This window comes from Scleropages formosus, chromosome 3, assembly GCF_900964775.1.
Source record: "Scleropages formosus chromosome 3, fSclFor1.1, whole genome shotgun sequence".
Lineage (NCBI taxonomy): Eukaryota > Metazoa > Chordata > Actinopteri > Osteoglossiformes > Osteoglossidae > Scleropages > Scleropages formosus.
In genome coordinates this window covers 16,930,900-16,955,425 of record NC_041808.1, presented here as the reverse complement: position 1 = coordinate 16,955,425, position 24,526 = coordinate 16,930,900, and the positions used below count along the sequence as shown (strand labels likewise).

The window sequence follows — 24,526 nt, the reverse complement described above, 5'->3', positions numbered from 1 at the left end:
GCTGTTGGGAACACTACCCAAACTACGAACACTTGATGGGTTGCAGAGGGTTACTTTAATGTATAAATGGATTATAGTAAAACCCTACATTGTAATCTTATGCCAGTGACAGGGAGTATTAAAGTAGATGTGCATGACTAAGAAGCCTACAGCAGGGTAAAAAAATGTGAGAAAGCAAGCTACTTATTTCAAGAAAATACATGTTGGGAAGATTGCAGCTGCAATAAAGTATACACTTTATGGACTTTTAGTGCACTTTACAGCTAATTTACAAATCAGCCATGCATGATGGTAGATGTAGGAGGTGGGTAACGGTAGGGAGACCTTCCTTTGGTGTGTCTGACAATACAGCTGAACTTTTAAAACGTGTCATTCAAGAATGGGTAGAGTGAGAGAGTCTAACAGCTAGAGGGACTACTTTCAGTGATGGTCAAGATTAAACATCTCAGCAGAGCAGTCCAACGTAAGAAGTTCACACATTCTACAGAAATGACAGAGCAAACTATTTCCACCTTTTAAGAGTTAAAATTGTTACTGAAATATGTGAACAGTTAGTCTTAATGCAGTTAGAGCCAACCTGAATTAAACAGGAGGGAAATTTTAAACAACATTTTAAGAAAGTACAGTTAAACATATTGAAGGTTTCAAACCTGTTTTCCAGAAACCTGGGGTGAATGGTAAGCAAGCTGTTCTTTACCGCATGAGGTCTTTACAAGGCCTTCCTGCAACCCTAGCCTGCAAGTTGTCTTTTCAGCTTGATGCTGGACTCGCACCTCCGGCATCCTTGACTTCAAATGTCAGCCAGCAGTACGTTGTCACATTAATGATCATTAGCCCCTCTGTTAGCACAAAGTATCAGCAAAACAGAGAAGGAAATTATATTACAGGGGGATTATGTTGACATCCAAATCAAAGGGAGAAGATGTGCTGGAGGGAACCAAGCACGTCACCGTTTATAATTATGTTTAATTAAACAGTAACATTCTTGTAAGAGAGACTTAATTTCCCATTAGAGAAATCACTTTTGTTCTGGACAGAAAAGGATTATGGCAACAGACACCCTGCAGATCCAGAAAATACTGAAGGGCTTAAGAATTCTTTTAGAAGAGCCGCGACAAGTGGAGTAGGTTCTAGATGACGGTGTGGACACCACAGACGGTGAGAAGAGCTGAGAACAGAGGCACAGGCACCCGGACCACCAGGGACGCTACATCCTCCTTTTCTTGTACTGGTCTGCATACTGGCCCACTAAGCCCTGGGACTGTTGGTCCGCAGACCCGTCCAGCAGCTGCGGGAAGTTCCGCTTCAGCCCACGGACCTGGTTCTGACTCTGTAGAGAGGGGGGCGGTGTTTGAACAGCAGACATCATGCTTTTCTTTTATTACTCAAACACCTGGGGCCTGGATCCGAAGAGGCACACCATCCAGTTTTTCCCCCCAAAACACTCCCAGTAGAAACATTCAGGTTTTTGCACAAGGCCCCGTGATGAGCACACTTCAGCACCCACAGCAACTTGGAGATCGCTCAGACCCAGAGGGCCTTTGCGACTGCAACAGACTTGGACTCGGCCCAAAGTGCATAAAAAACCCAAAGTGATCCAGCGAGAACTTACGTAATAGCATTGACTCCAGTCTGTTGTTACCGGTGTGGGAAGGGAGAGTGCAGCTGAGCTGGGAGCTGCCTGCTGCAGCCCCACGTACCCAGGCACCACAGTCAGGGGACCATAGCTGGTGGCAGGGGTGCCAGCCCCATTGGCTACAGACTGCAGCATGCTGCTCATCGAGCTCTTGGACAGATCAGCTTCCTGCACAGAGACATTGCAACATTGCTCCTCAGGGACCTCTGACCTCCCGAATGAACACGAACACCAACATGAACACACACACACACACACACACCATGGACTGACATACCTTACTCGTATCCCTGTGATGGAAGACCTGTGCAGGTGTCAGAGATGTGTGTGTGTGCGGATAGTACTGGCTCATAGCCTGCATGTAGGAACTGTAATCCCCATAAGAGGCAGCAGCAGTTTCCTGAGATAAATAATAAAGAATAAAACAACAAATAGGGATTGAAGGAAGTCATTTTCCCATTAGTTAAGTACATTATTTATAAAAAGTTGTACATAAATCTAAAACAAAAAAACATGGAGTATGAAATCATCTCACTGGTGTGTGCAGGGATTACAGACACTGACATCTGTGAATATACATCAACCCGTGTGTAGATGCATATACGGAAGGACGCTGCCGCCACCTGGGTCTGCTCCTTCCTATAGTTGCTCTCCAAGGGGACGCTGCCGCCACTGTGGCCCTGACTCTGGTAGTGCTGATACCACTTCATAGCTTCCTGCACCAGAACAAGGAGGAGAGAAAAGAAAGAACACTGAACAGGAAGGAGTTCAAGAGGCAGCTGGGTTTACAGGCACTGCTTCACACTTTGCCCCGACAGCTGGGTTATTTCAGTAAATCTGGAGCGGGGGTGGGCGGCTGGTTCCTGGCAGAACAGCGAAGGTCCCTCCGCTGCAAGCCTGTGAGTCAGCGCTAAGGCTCCACGGGGCCAGATGGCACCCTACACCACGGGTATGGCTAATCCTGCGTCACAAAGCCCACTTGCACAACGTGTAAAAACCACCAAATCCAGCAAACCCCACGTCCCCCCCATCCCCCCAGGAAATAAGAGCAAATACATAACGCTTCCTCTTAATGACAGCACTGCCAGAGCATGCTGGGAGTAGTCACCTGGGAGTAGTGCTGCACATACTGCTGCATGTAGTCTGCGGGGGCTTCGGTGCTGTACAGCGGGGTGCCTTTCAGAGGCGGCGCTTCACCGTGTGAGGCCACTTTACTGCTGGTGGGGGCTGGGCAGCAGGGAACACAAGACTAACACACTGATCACAGCTGAGTGTTACAGATGAGCGCTGACTGGTCATCTTCTGCACTTGCAGCACCTTTACAGCCTTTCGAAACGGCACGAACGTCACTCTGCTGGCTCATTTCGCTCTAGTTGTAATACGTTGTATAGGAGCAACATCGAAACACAAAGCAGCTGCACACTGAAACCGGGAAAGATAATGACCAAAAGATGACCAAGGAACTATAGACTATTACATATCCTAGCCAGTAGTTTGTGGATTCTAGGCAAGATGAGGCAAGAATACAGGCGTGTGCAGTGTGCGTTGCAAAGACCTGGGCAGGGAGGTGTACCTTGCAGGACCATTCCTGGCAGCACGCTGGCCAAATTCAGGTAGGGATTTGAGGGCAGCTTCACATCTTTGGGGGGCTCCCCCAGCAGTGAGGCCTGGCAGTTCGCCTGCGTCTGCACAAGACCGTGTCCGTTAGACGCATAGATAAGTACAGCGGAGTTGATGCTGCACTTCTGAGAACTGAGTTTTATCACAGAAAGTCTGTTTTCTCTAATGGCAGACAAAATCAAATTTTAATGAAAGCTACTGCAGTGGACAGAGAACTGCAGCGAGAGCTCAAGGGAGACCATTTAGCAGACAACCGGCTGCAAGAGAAAGCAGCGACGCCCAGCTGAGCAAGCACGGGGAGGGAGGGTCCAAAGTGCCGTCATGTCGAGATCCACAGGAACATCAAATAAAACATATGTCATAACCTCAGCGCACAGAGGGCTGTGTCTGTTCATTTCTGGAATGATACATGTTTATTTAAAATCAGTGAAGTAAAAAAGTATTTAAAAATGTATCTGAAACAATGTGAAGCAGACAGAGGTGACCGAGTACAAAGTACAGCTGCACTAGGAGTGAGCGGCAATGGAAAGGACGTACCATTCCAGGGGTGCTGTTTTCACTCGGGTTGGGAGCTGTTCCGGGGGGTACGCTTCCTAAGACGGGATTGCACCCCCCCCTGGCATGGAGCAGGCCCTGGGCCCCTGACTGTGAGCCCCCCACCGACCGGGCAGATGCGTGTTTGTCAATGACAGGTGTCCCATCCCACTCGGCACCAGAGGGGACCGCCTGTGGCGGTCTGTTCGGGGGGTAGGTCATGAGGCCTGCTGTGGTGCTTGAAACATGCAACGAGTCCTGGGAAAGCTCTGTGAAGGAAGGGAAAACCGGGATAAAGAAATTAAATACAGCACTGATCAATAACTCTAAAGCGCCGTCTCCGCCTTCTGTGCTGCTTTCCAACTCCATGCAGCAGAGCCACACCAGCAGCCCACTCACATCTGCTATGCCACCCACCATTTGGAGCATCCCCCAGCAGACCCTTTCCTGCACCTGCCAGAGCCATAGTCTTCTGCAGCAGTGCACTCAAGGGGTCCCCCAGGAGACCAGCACCCTAGGGAGAAAGACACACACCACAGGAGAGCTGGACTTCCATCGAGACGTTTGAGTTAGCTCCCCAAGGGAGTCATCGTACATGACATATCCTACAGACCTGGAATCAGATGTCTGCAGACATGCAACAATCTACTCATAAAAGCTACAGATAAAAAGGAACTTGAAATATTAGTACTGCATAATAAGACTGTGAGACTACAAAATGGAGAGATCACTTCTGTGCAGAGCATTCTGAGCAACGAAATGTGCGGATGTCATTTTTTGCCAATTCACATAGTCATTCTTAAGCAGAAATCACCCGAGATGTGAATCGAGGTTCTCGTTTCATGGGTGTAATATTACCGGTAATGAAGTATGCCTAAACACAAACAATTCCCCCTAACCTGGAGGCCTGAAACTGTTCCTAGAGCCTGATCTTGAAACCATAACACAAAGTGTAAAAGCACAGCCTTTCATCTGCAGCATTAACACAGTCAGAGCTGACTGACACTATGAAACTTGGCATTGGAACATGAAAGTGTGAGGTCCCTGGCACGCAACTCGCTGTCATCGCTCAGGGGCAGGACTATTTTTGGAAAGGTGCTGAAGAGGACATTAGAGAAGGGGCATGGCGGGTGATTCTGCATGCAGCTGTGGGCTTGTGGATGGATAGGCATCGTGGGTAGGGGGGGGTGGCGTGGGCATGTCACTCACGGTGCTGGTGGGCTTGTCTTTCATCTGGAGCAGCTGCTGCTGGGCCAGCTGCATCTGCAGAAGGTTTTGGACCATCAGGCCGTTGCCCAGCAGGGTATTCTGGAAGGAGGGGGAGAAGAGGCTGGTGAAGATGCTATATTACACACAAACCCCTCGGCCACACTTTTAACTAAGTAGTGCTGGGTGACTGGCAGTGAACTCATTTGTAAAGTTCACAACAGCCTTGAGGCAACAAAAGAAACTTTGGTTCGGACAATTTTTACACGCAACAACCTAGACAACTCAATGCGCACGAAATACATCTGCTGCATCTGTGAAGTCCATGACATCCAGTTATAACTAGATGCGGAAAGATCTGTAGCGCCTTATTTCCATTAATTGATTACTGTAATTAATTCTACTTAATATCAGTCTTTTTATGACAGCTTAAAAATATATATTAAATATTAAAATAAAAATATAAACTTTATTAAAAATATAGGTACGTTTATCATTATTTCAGTACTCTGGACAGTTTGCATCCCATGGCTTCTTTATGAACAACTTCAGCATCTGAACTTTGACAATTTGAAAATCTGTTGAGCTAAGAGAACGAACAGACCACATCATGGGACGCAGGTTCTCAGTGCGAGTTCCACTGGAACAACCACTAGATGCACTAGTTCAGCGTTCAGAGTCCCAGAACAACTGCAGCTGTACCAGTAACCAAACATCACCAGATTGCTGCACAAGCAACTCCAAAAGAATACATTTCAAATGAGGTACGATAAGTTGCCTGAAATAAACTACCGAGACACTATGAGAAATAAAGCTGCATTATGTCATTTGTGCACATGTACATAGGAAGGTAATTCTTCATTGTGTTGGAGAACGCACCAAACTTGAATTCCATCATGTATGACTTCTACTGATGGTGATATACAATACCTTGTGCTTAAAGTGAAAGGGCTGATGCTGAAAAAGCCTATAAGCCTAATAAGAACAGTTGCTAAACTACAGGGAGCACAATTGTAATTCAACATTGTCCACCTGTGACTGTGGCTGGAACAGCTACGGCATCCTTTAAAGGTGTATATTTCACATTACCTGCTGGACCTTTCCCAGCTGAACAAGCGCTGCAGCGAGAGGGTTCTGCACGATGGGCACATTTTGCATCTGTCCAAACTTCCCTGGGGGAGAAAGCAGAGACCCAAGAGCCACATGGCGGAGTCAAGGTCACCCATCTGTCTTCTTAAAAAGGAAGCACGTCTAAGCCAATATCAACTTGCCTGACAGCATGCAGAGAAGTCTGACATCTAATCCCTTGCTAAATTTAATTTTGGAATTCTATTCTGCCTTAAAGGGATTGGCTGAAATGCTCCGAGTCCCTGGTTCCCTTGACAAACAAGAACTTTGTCTGAGGTTGTCATTAGACAAGTTGCACCAAGGGCAATAAAAGAAGCTAAGGTGGTACACAAGAGCAATGAAATACAGTGGATGGGAGGCAGGACTGGAGTGCACGGAGAATGGCTGCATTGGGGCCAGGGAAGTGCAGAGCTCACCTGTGTGCTTGCTGCCACCTGCCAGGTAGGGCCCGAGCAGCACCTGCAGGGCGGCCGGGTTATTCATGCTGCTCAGCAGCTGCGCCAGGCTGGGTTCTGGAAGCAAACCCCTCTTGCTGTTGGACATCTGCGGAAGCACAGAGTCCAGCGTGATCACAGACCAGCGCTTCTCAGCCCTCATGCTTGCGGGGGGGGGGGGGGGTGTCCCTTTTTATGTTGATCTTTCTTTAATTACACATCCAGCTTGTTCAAACACTTATATCAGCAATTACAACAATTTCTTCAAGTGTGTTTGTGCTACAAAAAAACTATTCTACAGGAGAACAAATTAGCATAACAAATTAGTATTTCTATTAATTAAATTAGTATTTCTATTACTAGTGGATTAGCAAAGGCTGAAAACTATGAGATCTAATCTGTACCGAGCATTTTTTCAAACTGGAATAGACCCACAGGCATTAAAAAAAAAAAAAAACCTTTCACCAGGATAACCATGTCAAATCACATTGAAGAGTTGAGTCAAAAGTACTAGTACTATCAGCCTAGTTAGTGAGAATATACAGTGTGCTGCCAGGAACAAATGTAAGGAACCCTGTCACACATAATTCATGTTTTCATGCTGTTTATTCCAAAGAATTGAGGGCCACACAAATTTTCCCAGTCAAGTGTCTGAACCTCCATTAGCTTTAAGACTATTAATCGTTTCCCCACCTTTATTTTACTAAATATACTCATCTATTAAGTCATTTTACTCATAATGGAAAATCTAATTACATATACTTTTGGTTCAATGAAGTGTTACAATCTGTACATTTCAGTGGAACTTGAGCTGATGATAATGAGAGAGGGAGTCTGTCTGTAGGTTGTCAGTGCTGCATCAAGGCCATCCTGCCAACACCTGTCTCATTAGGGCCTTTCCCGGTATCTCTCTGAGGGAGCCGTCCTGCCTGGAGCAAGGAACCAGGGAAGTAAGCCTCAGGGACTGTCCTGCCCAAATCGCGTGTAGCAGGCAGGAGTTGCAGCTACTTCACCAGGGCGGGCCTCGTGTTGACAGGAATGGGAGCAGCTATCTCGGCGTGGTAGCTCTTCCTGAAAATAAGACGTTTCTCCGGCCGAGCTTTCATGTTTGCAGCAACTACTGATACTGGGTGCGGAATGAGTCTGTCTACACCATGGCAGCTTGCTGTTAGCATTTCTGAAGTATTCCTAGATGTGTCAGTAAGAATTACTTCATTAGGCAGTCTGCTCATTCTTCCATCTACGAATAGTCCCCCTCCCACAAGGCCACCAGACGACACCGTATAATGTTTTACAGTGTTATTATTGAACACGACCAAATAAATGGCCACTGGCGCATCAGAACAAACACTGAACTCAATTTGGCAGTGTCAACTTTTCAAGAGTAAATACATGACAATACTCTATTGCCATAATAAGCTATTAGAGGAAGGGTAAAAGAACTGCCTTGTACTGTATGGCTTCAGAAATAAGCCTTCGCTGCCCAGACTGGAAATTACATTTTCACATGAAGTCTCCAGAGAAGCTACTATCCCTACGAACAAGGTGCATAACCTGAACTGGTATAGTAAAACCCAGTTGCGTAAAATGCCACTACAAAATCATAAGATTTATAGCCCAACCCACTTTGGATTATAAAGAACATGAAAACTCATCTGCCTGCAGTACCTGCATCTTGAGCTGTATATGGCCAGCAGGGGGAAAACACTCACCACACCCTGTGCAGCAATCAGAGCAGCCAACGTACTTCGGCCCGAGGTCCCTGGGGCACAGAAGGACACCCGGATCTCTTGACCCCCAATCAGTCGCTGGTCCATCTCCGTGAGGACCTCTTCTGCCTGCTCCGAAGTCTCGTACTCCACGACTGCGAATCCGCCAACGGGGCTGCCTTCGTCCTGAGCCAGCTTCGGGGGAATGGGGAAACGGCAGCTTCAGACTACATTGCTTCACATGCAAACGCACAGAGGAGCAGCCGATTCCTCTGCGCAAACATAGCCACCACCACCCAACTGTTGCTTCAGCATATAAACACAGGCACTGTGCATCTCCTTTTATTACTGTATGTACTTTTCATCATGTAAATGAGCAGTAGAATTACACTAGAACAGTCTCAGTGCACTGAAATGGTTAAATTAAGCCAAATGCCCATGAGCGGGAGCGGTGGTGCAGCGGGTTTGGCTGGGTCCTGCTCTTTGGCGGGTCTCAGGTTGGAGTCCTGCCTGGGGTGCCTTACGGTAGACTGGCGTACCGTCCTGGGTGTCCCCTCCCCCTCCAGCCTTGGGCCATGTGTTGCCGGGTTAGGCGCTGGTTCACTGCGACCCCGCTCAGAAGAAGTGATTTCAGATGGTGTGTGAGCACGGATAATGTCTATCTATATGAAGGTTTTCTAGTACTAACTTGAAGACCACACAAGCAAACACAATGTGTCATCAGAATATGCAAAAATCATTCACTTTACACATGTGGAAATCTTCCACTGCCTAACAAAGCAGCCAGTAGCACAGATGTTCAGTAACTGGACTTGTTTTAAAAAACATCTAAATTCCCAGAAGAAACTTTCCTGTTCTAAATTGCTTTGGTGTGTACAAACCTGTAAGCTGCTGGAGGGGGGGCATCTGCCAAGCAGCTACATTAACCAATTTCAAAAAACACACAATCATTTCTGGCCACCTTGCTGTAGCTGTGCCATGTTTAAGCTGTGATGTTCATCTTTCCACTGTAACCAAAAACCAGAGCTCCTGGGGGAGTTGTACCCAACTCTGCAACCCCAACTTTGGGTATAAGACTCCACTCTCCAACACACACACACACACACCATCCACCAAACTTTCCCGTTCAGCAGAACAAGAAGGTTATACTGCTCAGCAGAAAAGGTCTAAAGTACACAACTCAAAGTGTGTACTCTGTTGGGATAGCACTGCAATTACAGGCATGGCTTTGAAATCAAATGGGTTTGAGCCCTCAGCCCTGCTGTAGTACCCATGGGTCAAGACACTTACCTGAAAAAAGAAAAAAAAAAAAGCTACCCAAAAGTAAGTGTAAAAACCTTTACATTACCTTTAATGTTATAAGTCACCTTGGACAAAGATGCTAAGTAAATATTGGGTACAATCACAATTAAACTCAAGGAAACAACTACAAACACTGTACAACAGTGTCAAAATGACTACCAGCAACACAGAAGCCACCCATTTTAGTCAAGAAGCCATGGAAAGTCTGAAGTGTCTCTAATGAGATGCAGGGATCATGAAAGACAGCCTTATGATGAGCAGGATGAGGTTTAGTGTCCGTGTGAGTGATTAATGATCTTCAGGTGAGAGATTCTCACTGCTTGACGGTTTCTAGCTAGTGGAAGAACATTAGCAAGTGCTGGAAACCAATGCACCCTGGTGTACGGAGGAAGGCCAGCAAAAGCAGCAACACAGCCAATTCAGCCACACGGATGTGTTTTTCCTGTAAACACACACAACCAGTGGTTTGAACTACTCTTCCCCCCTCCCCCATACAGTGCTCAGTACATGAGAAAGGTCTTGAATACAAGCCTTGCTGAGACCAAAACCACTTAGACAGCTTACTGGGGCTTCACCATCAAAGAAGGGCTTCTCTAGGCTATAAACAGTTCTATACATAGTGTGCGAAACATAAATAATTACACTGGACTACAAACATGTGAACATGAAAGGAGTTTGTACCAGCTGGTTGGTTCCAGTTACCTTCTTTGCACCAAGGGAAATTTTGGATTAAGTTACAGTCCAAGTGCTGCGGTTATAGATACCCATGACGTCCTATTCACAGAAACGCACTGAAGTGGGCGGCTTGTCTGTTACATTTTGCATCTTAACCACTAGTCCTTGTCAAAAAAGGCTATGTGAAATGCTGCAGCCCTTATAATTGAAGTAAGGTTGAGTAATTTTTGCAGTAAGGAACATTGAATTTTAATGTTACTCTAACACCCCTAGTTACACAGGTTTTATTAAACAATCCAAAGTGAAAAAGTTCATTATAAAGGCTATTGTTTCTTCATTACTGCTCTCAAGAAGTATTTGGTCAGGCCTAAGAAAGTTAAGGCCCCTTTACTGTGATGCTGAGAAAGTTTAACACCAAAGTCTTACAAGGCAAGGGTCATTTTGAGAAAAGATAACCTGAGACTACACTAAAAATATACCTTTTGTAACTGTGGGATACCACTAATGGTGTATTCAGTTTCAGGTACCGTTTTCTTCATACAGCTCCTATTTTTCTCATTCCTTACAATCAATTAGCAACAATATCCATAATTTTTGGCATATTACTTATTGCTTATATTACCTTCCAGTGCTATGCATCAGTATCCAGTAAAATGGGGTGAACAATGACTGAATTGTCACAAAGACTAATCACTGTGGGCTGCAGTATGTTTAGTCAGTGTTATTTCTCAGAAAGGCAGGCCAGTGATGTCCACCATTTGGACTCTCCACACCAGCTGTGTCCACTATTCGGAGTTGACACTATCAGTGTTGAGCTCCTGACAACATGTTAACCACAGCCTGACATTTCCAGCATTCTCCTTCTAAAGCAGTGCTTTTGAAAGTGATATGTGACAGATAAATGAGTCAGAAGATATGTAGACATGCCAGTGACAAACAACCTAAGACTGAGAACGGCAATACAGATGTGCGGTTTTATGTTAAAACCAGGTCGGTATCAAAAGTCTGATCCTTTCAACTGCATGACAACAAACCCAGGTAATATTTGTCTGCTGCGCTTGTAGGTCTAATGGTTGCTCAGCTCAGAAGTAGCTGGGAAGAGGACTGAAGGTCAACGCTGCAGAGAGGGAAGTTGATCGCCTGGAAGAGGAGGTACCAGAGCAAAACCATTTACAGGGGATCCAAGAGCAGTGAGTCACATGCTATGCATGCTCAGCGTTGACCAGTACAAACTCTTGGAACTGAAGACAAGAGATGTTATTGGGGAAGGGGGGTGAGGATGACACACACAAGGCTGTTAATGCAAAGTACTCCAAGGATTAACACACCGAGGGGGGGGAGTGTGTTTTAACTCCACTTTTTTTTTTTTTTTTTTATCACCAAGAAGTGGACAACTAAAGATATCACTCAATTCCCAGCAGTCAAACCTTTCAAACATGCATGCATGCATGCATGCATGCATGCACTGGCTGAGGCAGCCCATCCCGAGCGGGGTCGCGGTAAGCCGGAACCTAGCCCAGCAACCCATGGCGTAAGGCTGGATGGGGAGGGGACACACAAAGGACAAGATGCCAGTCAGTCAATCACAAGGCACCCCAAGCAGGGCTCAAACCCCAGACCCGCCAGAGAGCAGGACCTGGCCAAGCCTGCTGCGCCACCACGCACCCCCACCCCCTTTCAAACAATGTATTTAAATTTTTTTTACAATGACTCATATTATGTTTCTCAAAACATCTCATGTGCAGCCACATTTTCAGTAGATGTAAATCACCTCCCCTGATGAGTCCATGGAGCAGGAGAACAGCAGTTTTCCCCATTAAACTGCATTACACTTGACCGCTCACCATCAAGACTCAGATAATACAGGATACCTGCGAGTGGAATAGTCACCACAGGGATGTGACAGCTTGTCAGGGGTTTTGCAAAGGGAAATGTCTACAAGGAGAACTGGAGAAACGCTGACTGAAGGTCTAGGACCCAGCATGCCCAGAAAAGTCTAATCTATTATGAATTACCTTGTACTGGGTGAAGGGACTAATTATGATTTGCTTATTGTATAGCGATAATTGTTGAAGATTAAGACAGCAAAATTAGAAAGACTTTGAATTTCTGAAGGGTGATGACAGAGTGAAAGGGTGTTCTATGAGGAGGAATACTGGGTCATTCATCAAAGAGAAGGCTGAGTTCAAGTGAGAGATTCTCAACCTCACAGGTTTTCACTGAAGGTCAAACTATTGGCTGCTTTTCAGTTGACTAAAGAAATGATTTCCACAATTAAGGTAATTAAGTGGCTTCGCTCAGCAGTGGGATTTTTCCTTCCCTAGAAAAGGCACTCCACCTGGATAAGGAAAGATCTCAGAGGTTAAGCTTTCCAAACAAGTTCCTCAAGTCTTATGTTGATGTTATATTTGAGCTTTTCCCAAATTTCATTAATGTGATAAAGAATTATCACAACAGACTGCTTCTGATTAATTCACTTACACTTCAGTGACAAAAAAAGTGCACAGTACTACATGATTAACAGGTCAGATGCTCACCTGACAGAAGACAGCCTTGTGTCTCTCCCCGAACATGTATGCCAATTTCTCAGAGTTGCAGTCAGCAGGGAGCCTGTCCACGCAGAGGCACTTGGAGTGCAGGTGCTCAGCGGTGATCTGGTTGACATCAGCCCACTGCACCACGAGAGCCCGGCCTTCCAGCAGTCGACCGAGAAGCTCAGCACGGGCTCGAGATGCTGAGTCCTTCTTCATGTACTCCACAAAGCCATAGCCCTTGGAATGGCCCGTGCGCTCGCTGTGCACCAGGAAGCAACGCTCGATGTTGCCATAAGTGCGGACCAGCTCCTCGAAGCGTGTGCCCGTGAGTGTATGTGGCAGATTGGCCACACACAGCAGTGCGTCGGTGGGCTGCAGTTGTACACTGACCTCCCGTCCGCGGAGGATGCTCTGGTGAAAGGTGCGGATGGCGTCCTGAGCCTGCTCACCATTCAGCAGGGTCACAAAGGCTGAAACAATATGAGCATCATAAATAACATCATGACTAATAACAACAACAACAACAAGGGCAGGAAAGATTCAGCTTGAGTGAAATGGTCAAAGAATGTTAGTAACTAACTAGCAGACCAAGAAATGGAGGATTATATTAACTGGTACTAATTTCAATTGAGCCAACACATTTGTCCAAGCAAAATTTACAAAGTTAGGTACACTGAGCTACTTATAAACAGCAGAGAAACCGTAGCCCACACACACACACACACACACACACACACACACACACACACACACAAATAGCAACTTAGTCACCAATCCACCTGAAACACAAGTCTTTGGACTGTGCCAATAAAGAGAAAACATACAAACTTCATAAAAACAGAGCTGGATTTGAACCCGTGGTCAAAGTGCCATTAAGTCACTGCCCCTATTAATGCAAAACTAATGGTAATGCTGCTTTCTAACCCTACAACTATATTTTCCTAATAGTGACAAATGGCTCATGAGAAACCACAGATGACATCTGTGTCATTCTAAATCAGGTGTTAAAGCAGACTGGTGTTCTAGTTTAGTGTGAATCATTTGCTAATATAGCAGATCCTCACATTATGATATTAACTTCTTTCAGAGCCACCACTGTCTGGTCAAAATATATTGAGAGACCATAAATGCATTAAATACCATCAATTTGTTTGCAAGTAGGATGCTAGTATTAATTAATATTAGTAATTAATGTTATATTAACTATTAACTTTTATATTAAAGATCTTATGAGTTATATTAAAATTTAAAACATACATACTGCACACAAACTCTACATGTAGTTCAAACTAATGAACAAATTATAGTAGATTACACAGCTATACACAAATATTTAATACAAGATTGAGCAATGCCACCTATTCAAGCAAGGGAGTGTCCTCGATCAGCAAAGCTCCTCTAAATTCTCATGTATTTTGCAGAAAAACCACATAATATTTTAGCCCTGTGGACATAAGTAAGCAGCTATCCATCATTTACTGTACCTCTGACAAGCTTCTATTCTATCAGCACTCAAACCCAGAGACCTGAATAGTTACCTTAATGTAATTCTCGTGTTCAAATGTTCCTTCAAAGCAGCTCGCAGGAGGTTTGGACCACTTCAGAATAGCAAAATTATTTTGACTGACTGACCAAACATCATTTCAACGCTCATCATTTCATTGTTTTATCAAAGCTGTTTTAGAAGAAGCACAAAGATGAAGAATGTTTGGTGTGTGCAAAAATATATGCTTAAACAGTAAGGAAGAGCATTAGTAAACGTTTTTATTCAGAGGACATTTGTAGCTGGGTTAAATGACTTTAAAAAGGCAAATATCTTGGCACAAAAAGTGAAACTATCTCAGAGTGGTTCATTTCAAGGCCTTGCTCTCTGCCTTGACATTCGTAGTGGTTTCTAGCACCAGCCAGTGAACTCTCTCAACAGAAGAGCAGCTCAAGGGGGTGCACAGACTGTGGATGGACGGACACACACACACACACACACACACACACACACACAGTACTTGCAGACCAGTTGCATCATCATCGGAGAGCAGGTGTTACTGCTCTCTGCCCAAAGACTGTGTGGCCCTTCTTAGTTTTAAACATCAACATGACAAAAATAACACTCTTCCAGTGCCAATGTACATCATAAGTGAGGATGATTACTCTTTAGTCAAAGTAACGACAAGCAAAATCATCATCACAGACTTAACTGATTTACGCAAACCTCTTTTCAAATTTACCCCTTCATGTACCAGAATGTATATCAACCCAGAATAAGTATCTCCCTCAGGGGTATTACAGCAGGCACTAAAGTAGCACATATGACATTACAGGTTTACTTAACCACCAGTCTACCAATAACTGCTCAGCCATAGCGTAAGGAGACAGGGCAACAATGATAACATCAGTCCATTTCCAGTGTAGGATACAGAAGAGACCTGTTTTTTTGCTTCTTTGCTAAAGATGAGCAGTGACACCATCTGCACAGTAACACACTCTGCTGTACATTTACACCTCTCTGAAGAACTTGGCCTCAAAACATGCTTTGCCCAGCTGAAGCTAGGGTAAGAATCTGCACTTTGTCAAATCACTAGTGGTAGGTGAAGATTTGAAATTTTGCAATGAGATGCATTAGTTAAAAACAAACTTTTGTGAAGTCCAACACATCACATTACTGAGCTTGACCAGAGCAGCCCTGTTAATAATGCACCAAGGGATTTTTTTAAATTGCTTCAGGCCTTACAGATGCCATCTGAGGGTCTCTTGAAGATTGCATGGATAAGGATTCAAGATGGAGCAGGTAGGCATGCACAAAAATAAGTGTTTTCTGAAGGTGTCAACTTTCAAAGCAACACCTAACTTACCCACAATATTTTTAATAAGATACATCAATATTCATTGCATTTGATAGTTAGACTGCCTGCTCCATGCAATTACCACTGCAGCTAAGTCAAATTTTAAAATAGATGCAAAGACACTTAGCCTCAATAAGCCTGACCACAATCTAACAAACTTTGACCCTTTCTATACTTTAACACAGTTCAAAACAACTCCTCTGCAACATTTATACTGACAGACAAAACAACCTATTAGTATCAAGGACCCAAAAAGGAGTAGGGCCACTGTTTGCCTTCAGAAAATTTTCAGTCCTCCTTGGATATAGGTCCCGAACTGTGTGTCGTAGAATACTAAACCATTCTTCAAGAAGAAAAGCCTCCAGTTCTGTGATGAATGAAGGAGGTGGAAAGCTACTCCACACACTGCTCAGAACTTCCCATACCATAGAAGGCATTTTACTTCATATTGGTGTTCATCATCCTGCAATATGGAAACAACATGAGGGAACAGTATTTGCACCACAGGGTGCACTGGGTACTGTAAATATACTCCTTTTGCTGTTATACAACTGTATAGAACTATGACCAGACCTAATGACTCCCATGAGACTGCTGCCAGGTACCATTATGGATCCCCCATTATGTTTAACAACTGGCAAGACACTGCAGGCTGAAGGCATCCCGTGGCTTTCTCCAAACATAAATCTGTGAAAATGTATTTAAAAGGGTGAAAGATGACAGACCATATTACTCCCCCCCCCATTTCTCAGGGATGCGTTTTTTTTTTTTTTTTTTTTGCTCCTCACACCTGGGTCTTTCTGGATTGGCGTTTCGATACTAGTAGTTCCCAAATATTAGCCCTGTTAATTACAGCTGTGTAAAGCTCATAACACAGAGACTGCGTCACAGAGGTGCCGATTCAGTTCTGTGCTAATTTTTGAAGCTGTATGTTCAACGCCGCATTTGCCTGGTTCAGGAGAGTGACCAGACGAGAATTGGTACAAGGTGGACTTGAGGAGGTTTTTATTCAGAAGGAAATCAACAGTAAAAAGAAAAAATTTCAGGAAGTCCAATCACAGTCAACAATAATTATCCATTTATTTCTGCTGGGGGTGAGTTGAAGGCATCTTTTAGCTTGAACTTTGGGTTAGCAGTGCAAGACATGGCATTGCACACTGCTCTCCTCACCGACAGCACTCAGACAGACCCCCACTTGGCAGCCTTCTGCCATCCCACTGAACCAGTGGTCACCTCCTGTACCATTGGCCCCCTGAGCAGATTCAAGCACTGTACTGTGCCTCAGCCTTGGCCAGGCAACTGCAGAACAGCAGCCTTCTTGCTGCCAGCACCTGATCACTCCTCTGAACTGCAAACTGGAAGCTGGAAACAGGACAGTGAGCAGTTATAACGATGGTGAAGGAACACGCAGTGAGCCGAACCTGACTTGACAGCGATGCCGTTTCATCTTTAAATATCAGAGAGATCCCTCCTGGTTTCTGTCCTTTAATTAGAAGGGGAAAAAATGCCTAAATATCAGCAGTTTCAGCACATTGGGGAAATATAGGGGTATCTAATGGCTATGAGAAGTCTGCCTAAGCCAGGACGTTTTGATAAGACTGGGCAAAACTGGGTGTTGCCTCCCTCTAGACTGCTGGATCCTCTTTAGGCCAAGTAGAGTTAGGCAATAAGAAAGGATGAAAGGAAGCCCCCCCACAAAAAACCTCAGTGTGCAGTTTTGTTTAAAAGGAGGTTTGCATAGCAAATTAACCTAACAGATTGTTCAAGAGGTAAGATTGTCCAGCATTTCCCAGGACAGGTTTGATTTGCCTGTCAAATATTTTACGGGAAAAAAACCTCATTCTCAAAGCCAAAACATCTCAATACTCTAGCATCAGCTCCCCTGCAACCGGTACTGCCCCGACCTTCCTCACCATCACATTACGCAATGCAGGCAGGAACTGCCCCTGGCTGCCATCACGTTTTCCCTGCGCCTGCAAGGGGGAAAACCTGCAGAGCAGATTATGACACTTCAAATTAACATCTACCGTACTGTTTGCCATGACAGCGGCTCCATATATGGCAAGTAAGCCTCATTTCTGGCTGCAGCACAAGAATCGCATAAACTTTCCAAGGGAGGATAAACAAAATAAGATAAACACAGCAGTGCGGCTAATGATATGACGGGCCCCCAGTGCAGACCCAAGACTGTACAAGGCGTTCCCCGCTGCAGAGCACCAACCAAGAAGACCTGGATATTCTCAGACGTCATTACACGGTACAGCCGGTATGGTCGCATTAAATGGCCTTTCAAGGTGTGATCGCTCAAATATATGTACATAATTAAGGATACATTTTGGGTGCTGCTGCAATCCTGTTTAAAAAGGTATTTAATGTAAATTTCTATGCTAAAATAGCAACTGTTTATATGGACAAAACCACCTTTTGGAAAGTCATTATCTAAGTGTTGGACAATTCCACATTTTGCTCTCGTACAATACCCGATGCAGACAAACGTCCTTTAAAATTGCATCCTCATCCTTCGGATGTTTTAGTAGCAGAATTTGCACAAATGAGCCAGTTCTACTAAACTGTCCTAGATTATGCAAAGCACACAGGTGACACTAGCAGTCAACACCAAGCATACAGGCACTTTATTTTTTCACGGCTTATGTACATGCGATATTGTCTTTACACAGGGGGTAGGGGAAAACTGCTTCCTTCTTAGACCTCAGTATATCTAGGAGTTTCTCAGAGAGAGCTAGATCTAGACACCCTGAGTGTATGATGGCCAACTGTTGTCACTCACAACAGTGTGCGTGGGCATGGATAGTTATGCTCCAATTCAAAATATTTGCATACACACTAAATTACAGACTCTTGGAAGACTAGCAGAGAGCAATGACCTCTTCTCAAAGGGACACATTCAGAACAGAAAAGGTATTAATGAGCAAATCCTGGAAGTAATACTTCAGAAGGTCCCAGTATCCCTGAATAAGTTAATATACTGGGACACAACAGTACTGTCTCCAGGGTCTCAGTGGTGGGGTTAACATTTATTTCTATATCCTAAGAAGTGGAATATTTCACTATGAACCTATAAAATGACCTGCAACAGGATGCATTTCACCGAATTGCTCCATTTGTACATTTCCCTATTTTTCAGAGGGACACTGCCAACAGTTCAGCTTAATATAAAGGTGGCTTGATAAGTGCACACACATTGATAAGTGTATATACTGAGAACACTGCTACATGTTTTACCACAACAAACCCAGGGTCCTAATGTCTTTTTATTTTGTCTTGTTAATTTTATGTACAACACTAGCCAAAAAAGTATCTGCATTTTATCCCTATTCATCCCAGTTCAGCTGAGGCCAATTACCTAGTAACTACTCCCTTTTCAGTCATTGCCAATTACCACCACACCCCCCTTTAAGCAGTACCCAGGAGTGTTATACGAGTTGCCTACTTTTCCCTCTGGCCTGCAGCACATCACTCTCACTCTATGCCTGAAGAATAGAACTATTCCTCAGTTCCACCTGCCTCCAAACAGGCACCTAACTGACCCTTGGTGTTTGCGAGTTTGACAGGAAGAGGGGCGATCGCAACCACACAAATGAGCATTGCTAGTGTGACACACTGGAGATTCCTCAACATCAAGTACACAGTACTGAACAAAAATACCACACACATTTGTGGCAACATTTAATTTATGCAAATACTCCTTCAGTAGCTAGTGTAGGTAGGAGGAGGAAAAAAGTTAACCTCAAATTCACACAAACGACTAGACTGTTACCTGTTCCTTTATTTTTGTCCACGTAGCAGTACTTCAGTTCGTATGCCTTTAAAATATCATGCATCTCCTGCCAGGAAAAGAAAGAAAGTTTAGTTTACGAAAAGGTCAGATGGAGGCGATAACATCAATGCACAACCTGCGAGTCGGCTTCTTTCAGCCCTTGTGTTAAAGTCCAAAGACAATGGACAGAACAGCAAATACTGCCATGTACCCGAATCCGGTATCACATAAACACAGATGCCAGATAAGAGCCGCCAAGATATGAATAGCATACTCGGCAAATAAAGAAAACAAAAACTTTATTACTCTGTTACAACATGTTATTTCTTAAGGCTATACCACAAAACCCTCATTTTTGCTTCATCTCAAGATGGTCAAATCTGCAATCAAAAGTGGAATAAAAAAAGATTTCCAACTCCCCTGTCTAATGATGTTCCTTAGTGGAAATATAATTGATTTCAAAAAGACTTTAAAGCACTTGATAAGCATTCAAACATTTAAATTTAGATTAAGACATCAGGTTTATTCCATCAATTTACACAAGCCATCATTAAATCTTCATCTTGCTAGAAAATCTTTCAGTGTGGAACATCTAGGACAGTGTCAGCTGTTGTCGTCAGCACGCAAATGTTAATTCACCTCTTGATAATGCATCCATTTCATTCATCTGTTTTAAAGCCCCAGTGACAGCTTGAGTTTAATCTGACATTTTAAAAAGATGAAAAGGAGCAGGGGGGAAAAAAAAAAAAAAAAAAGTGCTAACAGAGGGGTCACACTTCACCACGTGCACAAACACAAGGATCATTTTATTTGCACATCTGCCCTGAAGAGGAAGTCACAAAAAAACAGGCCCCTGTATTGGCAACACTAGGTGTTATTTGTACATTATTTTTTCCTGCTGCACAAACATACACATTTATTCATACATACAATATAGGGGAGAAAAAGGAAGGGGTTCCTTCAACCTAGGTGACACTGTGCTCTCAAATAAAGCCTAAAAGTATGTATGGATGCTGCCTGTGTGGTCTCTGGTGAGCAATATTGCTGCTGCAGCCTTCACAGCTACATAATTTAAACCAAGCAGCCCCAAGCAAAGGACCATGCGATGTTTTTTCCTTATATACACTCTCAATCAGTTCAAGATGTGGATGACTGCCACACTCATTTACATGCCCATCTTGGATTGGGATATTTTGCTTATATTTAATGACATTGTAAAATAAATCCTCCCAGCACATATTCCCAATTGCTCTATAGTTTTATTGGTGCAACTTCTGCATACAACAGTATGCACCAGTGTAACATCTCTTTGGTGCTTGGTTCATAATTCAACAGACAGCACCATTAATAAGTAAATTATTAACAACAAAACAATTTTCCTTTACAAAAGCTGCTATAGTTAAGGCAGCCACAAAGCATGCAATCCAGGAATATCTACTATTTACTGTCTCTCTCACACAACACACACAGCACACCCAAACAACATGTCAGTAGACTACCTGAGTCAACAGAGCAAATACTACTATGCGAACTTTACCTGCTGCTCAGGGACAGCACACATTTATTACTTCAGTAGATGCTTTTCTACAACTCAAAAAAGAAATAAAAGTGTATTACAATATATTTAGATCTAATTTAGACTTACAGTTTTAAATACAGACAGGCTGTTTTCATAGCAGTCAGGCTTCCCAAATGCCGCCGTTTTCCTGATGCACAATACACGAGTAGCTGCCTATAGAATTGAGTGAGACAGGAAATAATTGTGTCCAAAAAAGTATGTGTTCTGAGACTCTTCTTGAATGCTAAAAGGGAGTTAGTCGTTCTACAGGACAGAGGGAGCTCACAGTACCATACAGGAGGCAAAACTGAGGACCTATGTTTTGATATGAGTTTTGACTTCAGACCCCTTGCAAGTAGATGTAGTGTAGTGTTCCTGCTGGTGTGTAGGGAATGATCAGGTCTGCTACATTTACATTTATTCAGTTAGCTCATGCTTTTCTCCAAACCCACTTACAATGTTTACCCATTTACAGTTATTTACCCATTTACACAGCTGGATAATTTTTTACTGGAGCAATGTAGAGTAAGTACCTTGCTCAAGGATACTACAGCTGGAAGTGAGAGTTGAACCTGCAACCTTTGAGTCCAAAGGCAGCAGCTCTAACCACTACACTACTAGCTGTCCTCGCTGGTAGATAGAAGTAACGAAAATGATCGGAAGACTTTACCGGGAAAGCCTTTCTTATGTCTCACCAATAACACCCCGCTGGAGCTTTTACATACCACTTTACTTCAAAGGGAACAACATACACCACAGTCACTGTACAAACGCTATCCAGCGGAGAGGAAACAAATGGCTGAGAGAAGCAATGTAAAAATGAGATATCGCATCAATATTTAACAGCATCCATCTACACTGCTGCAGCAGAGCACTTCCTGCACGTTCACACCAAGTGTTCCTCAGAACGAGACCTTGATGGCAGCAGAAGAGGTGGAATGCTAATGCAAGAATGAACTCTCACCGTGCCAGAGGAGTTCACGAAGCGGGCAGGACAAGAAGGGACAGCTGGTAGTGTAGCAGTTAGAGCTACTGCTTTTGGACCTAAAGGTCGCAGGTTCGATCCCACCTCCGGCTGTAGTACCCTTGAGCAAGGTACGTACCTTGAATTGCTCCAGTAAAATTACCCAGCTGTATAAATGGGTAAATGACTGTAAGCATGTAATAATTCTGACCTTAACATTCTAAGTCGCTTTGGATAAAAGCATCAGATAAACGTAAATCTAACTGCAACCTCGTCCACAGAAACCCTCAACCGACTGCTCCAAGACGACCCATGAGCTGCGTGCCTTAGAGCGTAGGGTCTCCCACATCCATCTCGAAGGTCACAGGGAAAACATATGAACTGCAACAGACTTAAACCGTGATACTCTCTCCATATGGGGGCAGATTCATACATTTCTTTATTTCGCTTCCTTTACTGGTTCACCTCAGCGTATGGCTTCAATAATTCAGCAAGAGGTGAAATAAAAGCCTAGTTGAGGTACCAAGCAGAGAAACATTTTTGGCACAACGTTGCCAATGGAAACAGAACTCATTTAAAAAACTCAAGGAGGAAAATCAAAATACTACATGCATTAATAAATTTATTTAAAAAAAAAATAAAAAAAGCTCATCACGAAGTGTACCCTCCTAGTATACACGACATTTTGCAGGTTTAGCAGGTGACAGCAGTAGTGTGTGAGAAAAATAGGGAAATGGCAAAAGACAGAAGGTAAAAGAAAAGCAGTTATGAAGAATAAAACTTAGTTTACACCCAGCGCGCCAATGCGTGTGCTTGCGTGCGTGTGTGTGTATATAACTCTACTCCTCTCCCAGCACCGGACAAATTGTTTACACTACAGCAACGGTTTTACCAGTGTGTACACGTAGTGTTTAACAACACGACGAGTGGGTTTACCACACGCCACCAAACATATGCTATATTATTTATATATATGAGAGAGAGAGCGCGAGCGGGTCACCACTCTCTCGTACGTCATCATGAGATTGAGGAAGCCTGGCGGAGGGCTGCTGAGCCACGAGTGCTCGGACTGTACCGAGATAAGAGGACGAAAAGTTACATGAGGAGATACGTCCAGGCATTATCGTTACCACTCACTCACTGCCACTATTTTCGACAGTCATATCAGTGTGCGTGTGTGTGAGAGAGAGTGAGTGAGTGAGTAAATGGGTGAGGGGGGGGGGGGGTCGGTAGAGTTCGCCTCTCTCCCAGCCGCCGATCCAACTCCACCTTCTTGCGTCGCGCCGCCAAGTTCCTGTAACACCTTCAATCGCGCTTTACACACTTATTACGCAGTCGTAAAGTTGCAGTTTGCTGCCGAGAACAGATACTTTTAGTTTTAGCGCCAGCCGGGCTCGCGCAGCACGTGCGGAAAGGCGGCTCGCGCGGCCGTGACGCCGGGGAGGGACCCCTCGCGCTACCTGGCTCGTGCTGTCCTGCGGCAGGTTCTTCATCACTATTTTCCTCCTGTTGCTCAGCTCCCTTAGAGTTCCCGCCAGCCGCCGGCCCACCTCCTCCGGCTCCAACTCGGGCAGCTCCCGCAGGCTGTTCGCTATTGCGGCCGGCGCGGCTTCGTCCCACCGACCTTCCGCGGAGCCGTGCACGTCGTCTCGCGGCAGCGCGTTCTCCTGCAGCGAGGCGTGCGTGCCCGCGGGCTGCGCGGAGGAGTCCGCCGCCATTTTGAAGAGCACGGTGGCGAGTGAGCGCGAGCGGCAGAAGGTGGGCGTCCGCTCAGTCGTCCTTCCATCCACTCTGGCGGGCGGAACGGTGTAGCCGCGCGAAGCATCACAGCAGCGGAGAAAGCGCCGAGAGCGGGCCAGCGATTTTCGCCCCCCGCCGTCCAGCAGTGGAATTGCAGCCTCAGGGGAAAAAGAGCACTAATTCTACCCCGTTGAACTAATTACACTGGTGTGGAAAAAGTAATAAAATATAAATTGTGGCTACGTGGCTCCATCATGGAGTCCATGTACATTAGATGCATAAAGTAAACAACCACATGCAGCAAAATAGCATAGCTGTTGCCTTGGCTTGCAAAATGACGGCTGGTGGTGGTGGTGTGAAGCCCCCTCCTCAGCTGTAGCTACTTTTGATCAACTTATCAGGTACTGTAACTGTACTAATCCTGAACCGATCCAGTAAGATTACCATGTTGTACGAATAGGCAAATCATTTCAACGGTTACTAATATTCTAAGTTTGGACAAACAAAGGTGTCTGATAAATAAGAGGTATTAAATATCTTAATGCACAATTCAGTTTCTCCGGTGTCTGACAGGGCAGCTGTTTTTATAAGCTGTAACACATTTAAAGCGTCTCCTAACACCATATTCTGATTATACACATACAAAGCGGCACACATCCTTTGCGCCTACTGTCGCACCGCAACATGTACTCCGCATACCATTATAATCTAGTCGTACGAGCAGTGAACTCATTTCTTCTTTACTTTGAAAGGAAGACATCCTAGGTTCTGAAGAGAACAAAACCTACAAGAGGCAAGGGTGTGTTTGCATTTTATGTTCGAAACAGTCATTCATGGTGAGAAATTATTCTGTGGATGAAGTGACTGC

The 24,526-nt window shown here is 44.5% G+C and overlaps 1 protein-coding gene across 3 annotated transcripts; it reads right to left on the bottom strand.

Moving 5' to 3' along the window:
• Window positions 1-89: 89 nt before the first annotated feature.
• LOC108935122 (ribonucleoprotein PTB-binding 2-like) lies at window positions 90-24,162 on the bottom strand. 3 transcript variants are annotated; one of them, XM_029250307.1, is made up of 16 exons: window positions 23,379-23,402; window positions 20,934-20,986; window positions 19,397-19,463; window positions 12,782-13,248; window positions 8,271-8,462; window positions 6,541-6,667; window positions 6,086-6,168; window positions 5,000-5,098; window positions 4,208-4,304; window positions 3,794-4,059; window positions 3,210-3,321; window positions 2,745-2,863; window positions 2,260-2,352; window positions 1,914-2,036; window positions 1,613-1,804; window positions 90-1,330 (listed from the first exon to the last, which is right to left on the bottom strand). In XM_029250307.1, the coding sequence occupies exons 2-16, from the start codon at window positions 20,955-20,957 to the stop codon at window positions 1,208-1,210; spliced, it is 2,184 nt and encodes a 727-aa protein (XP_029106140.1). In that variant the 5' UTR covers window positions 20,958-20,986; window positions 23,379-23,402; the 3' UTR covers window positions 90-1,207. The 3 variants fall into 3 exon arrangements, with proteins under 3 accessions (XP_029106140.1, XP_029106139.1, XP_029106138.1); XM_029250306.1 differs by lacking the exon at window positions 20,934-20,986 and having other exon boundaries at window positions 4,244-4,304; window positions 23,379-24,162; XM_029250305.1 differs by lacking the exon at window positions 20,934-20,986 and having other exon boundaries at window positions 23,379-24,160.
• Window positions 24,163-24,526: the final 364 nt, after the last annotated feature.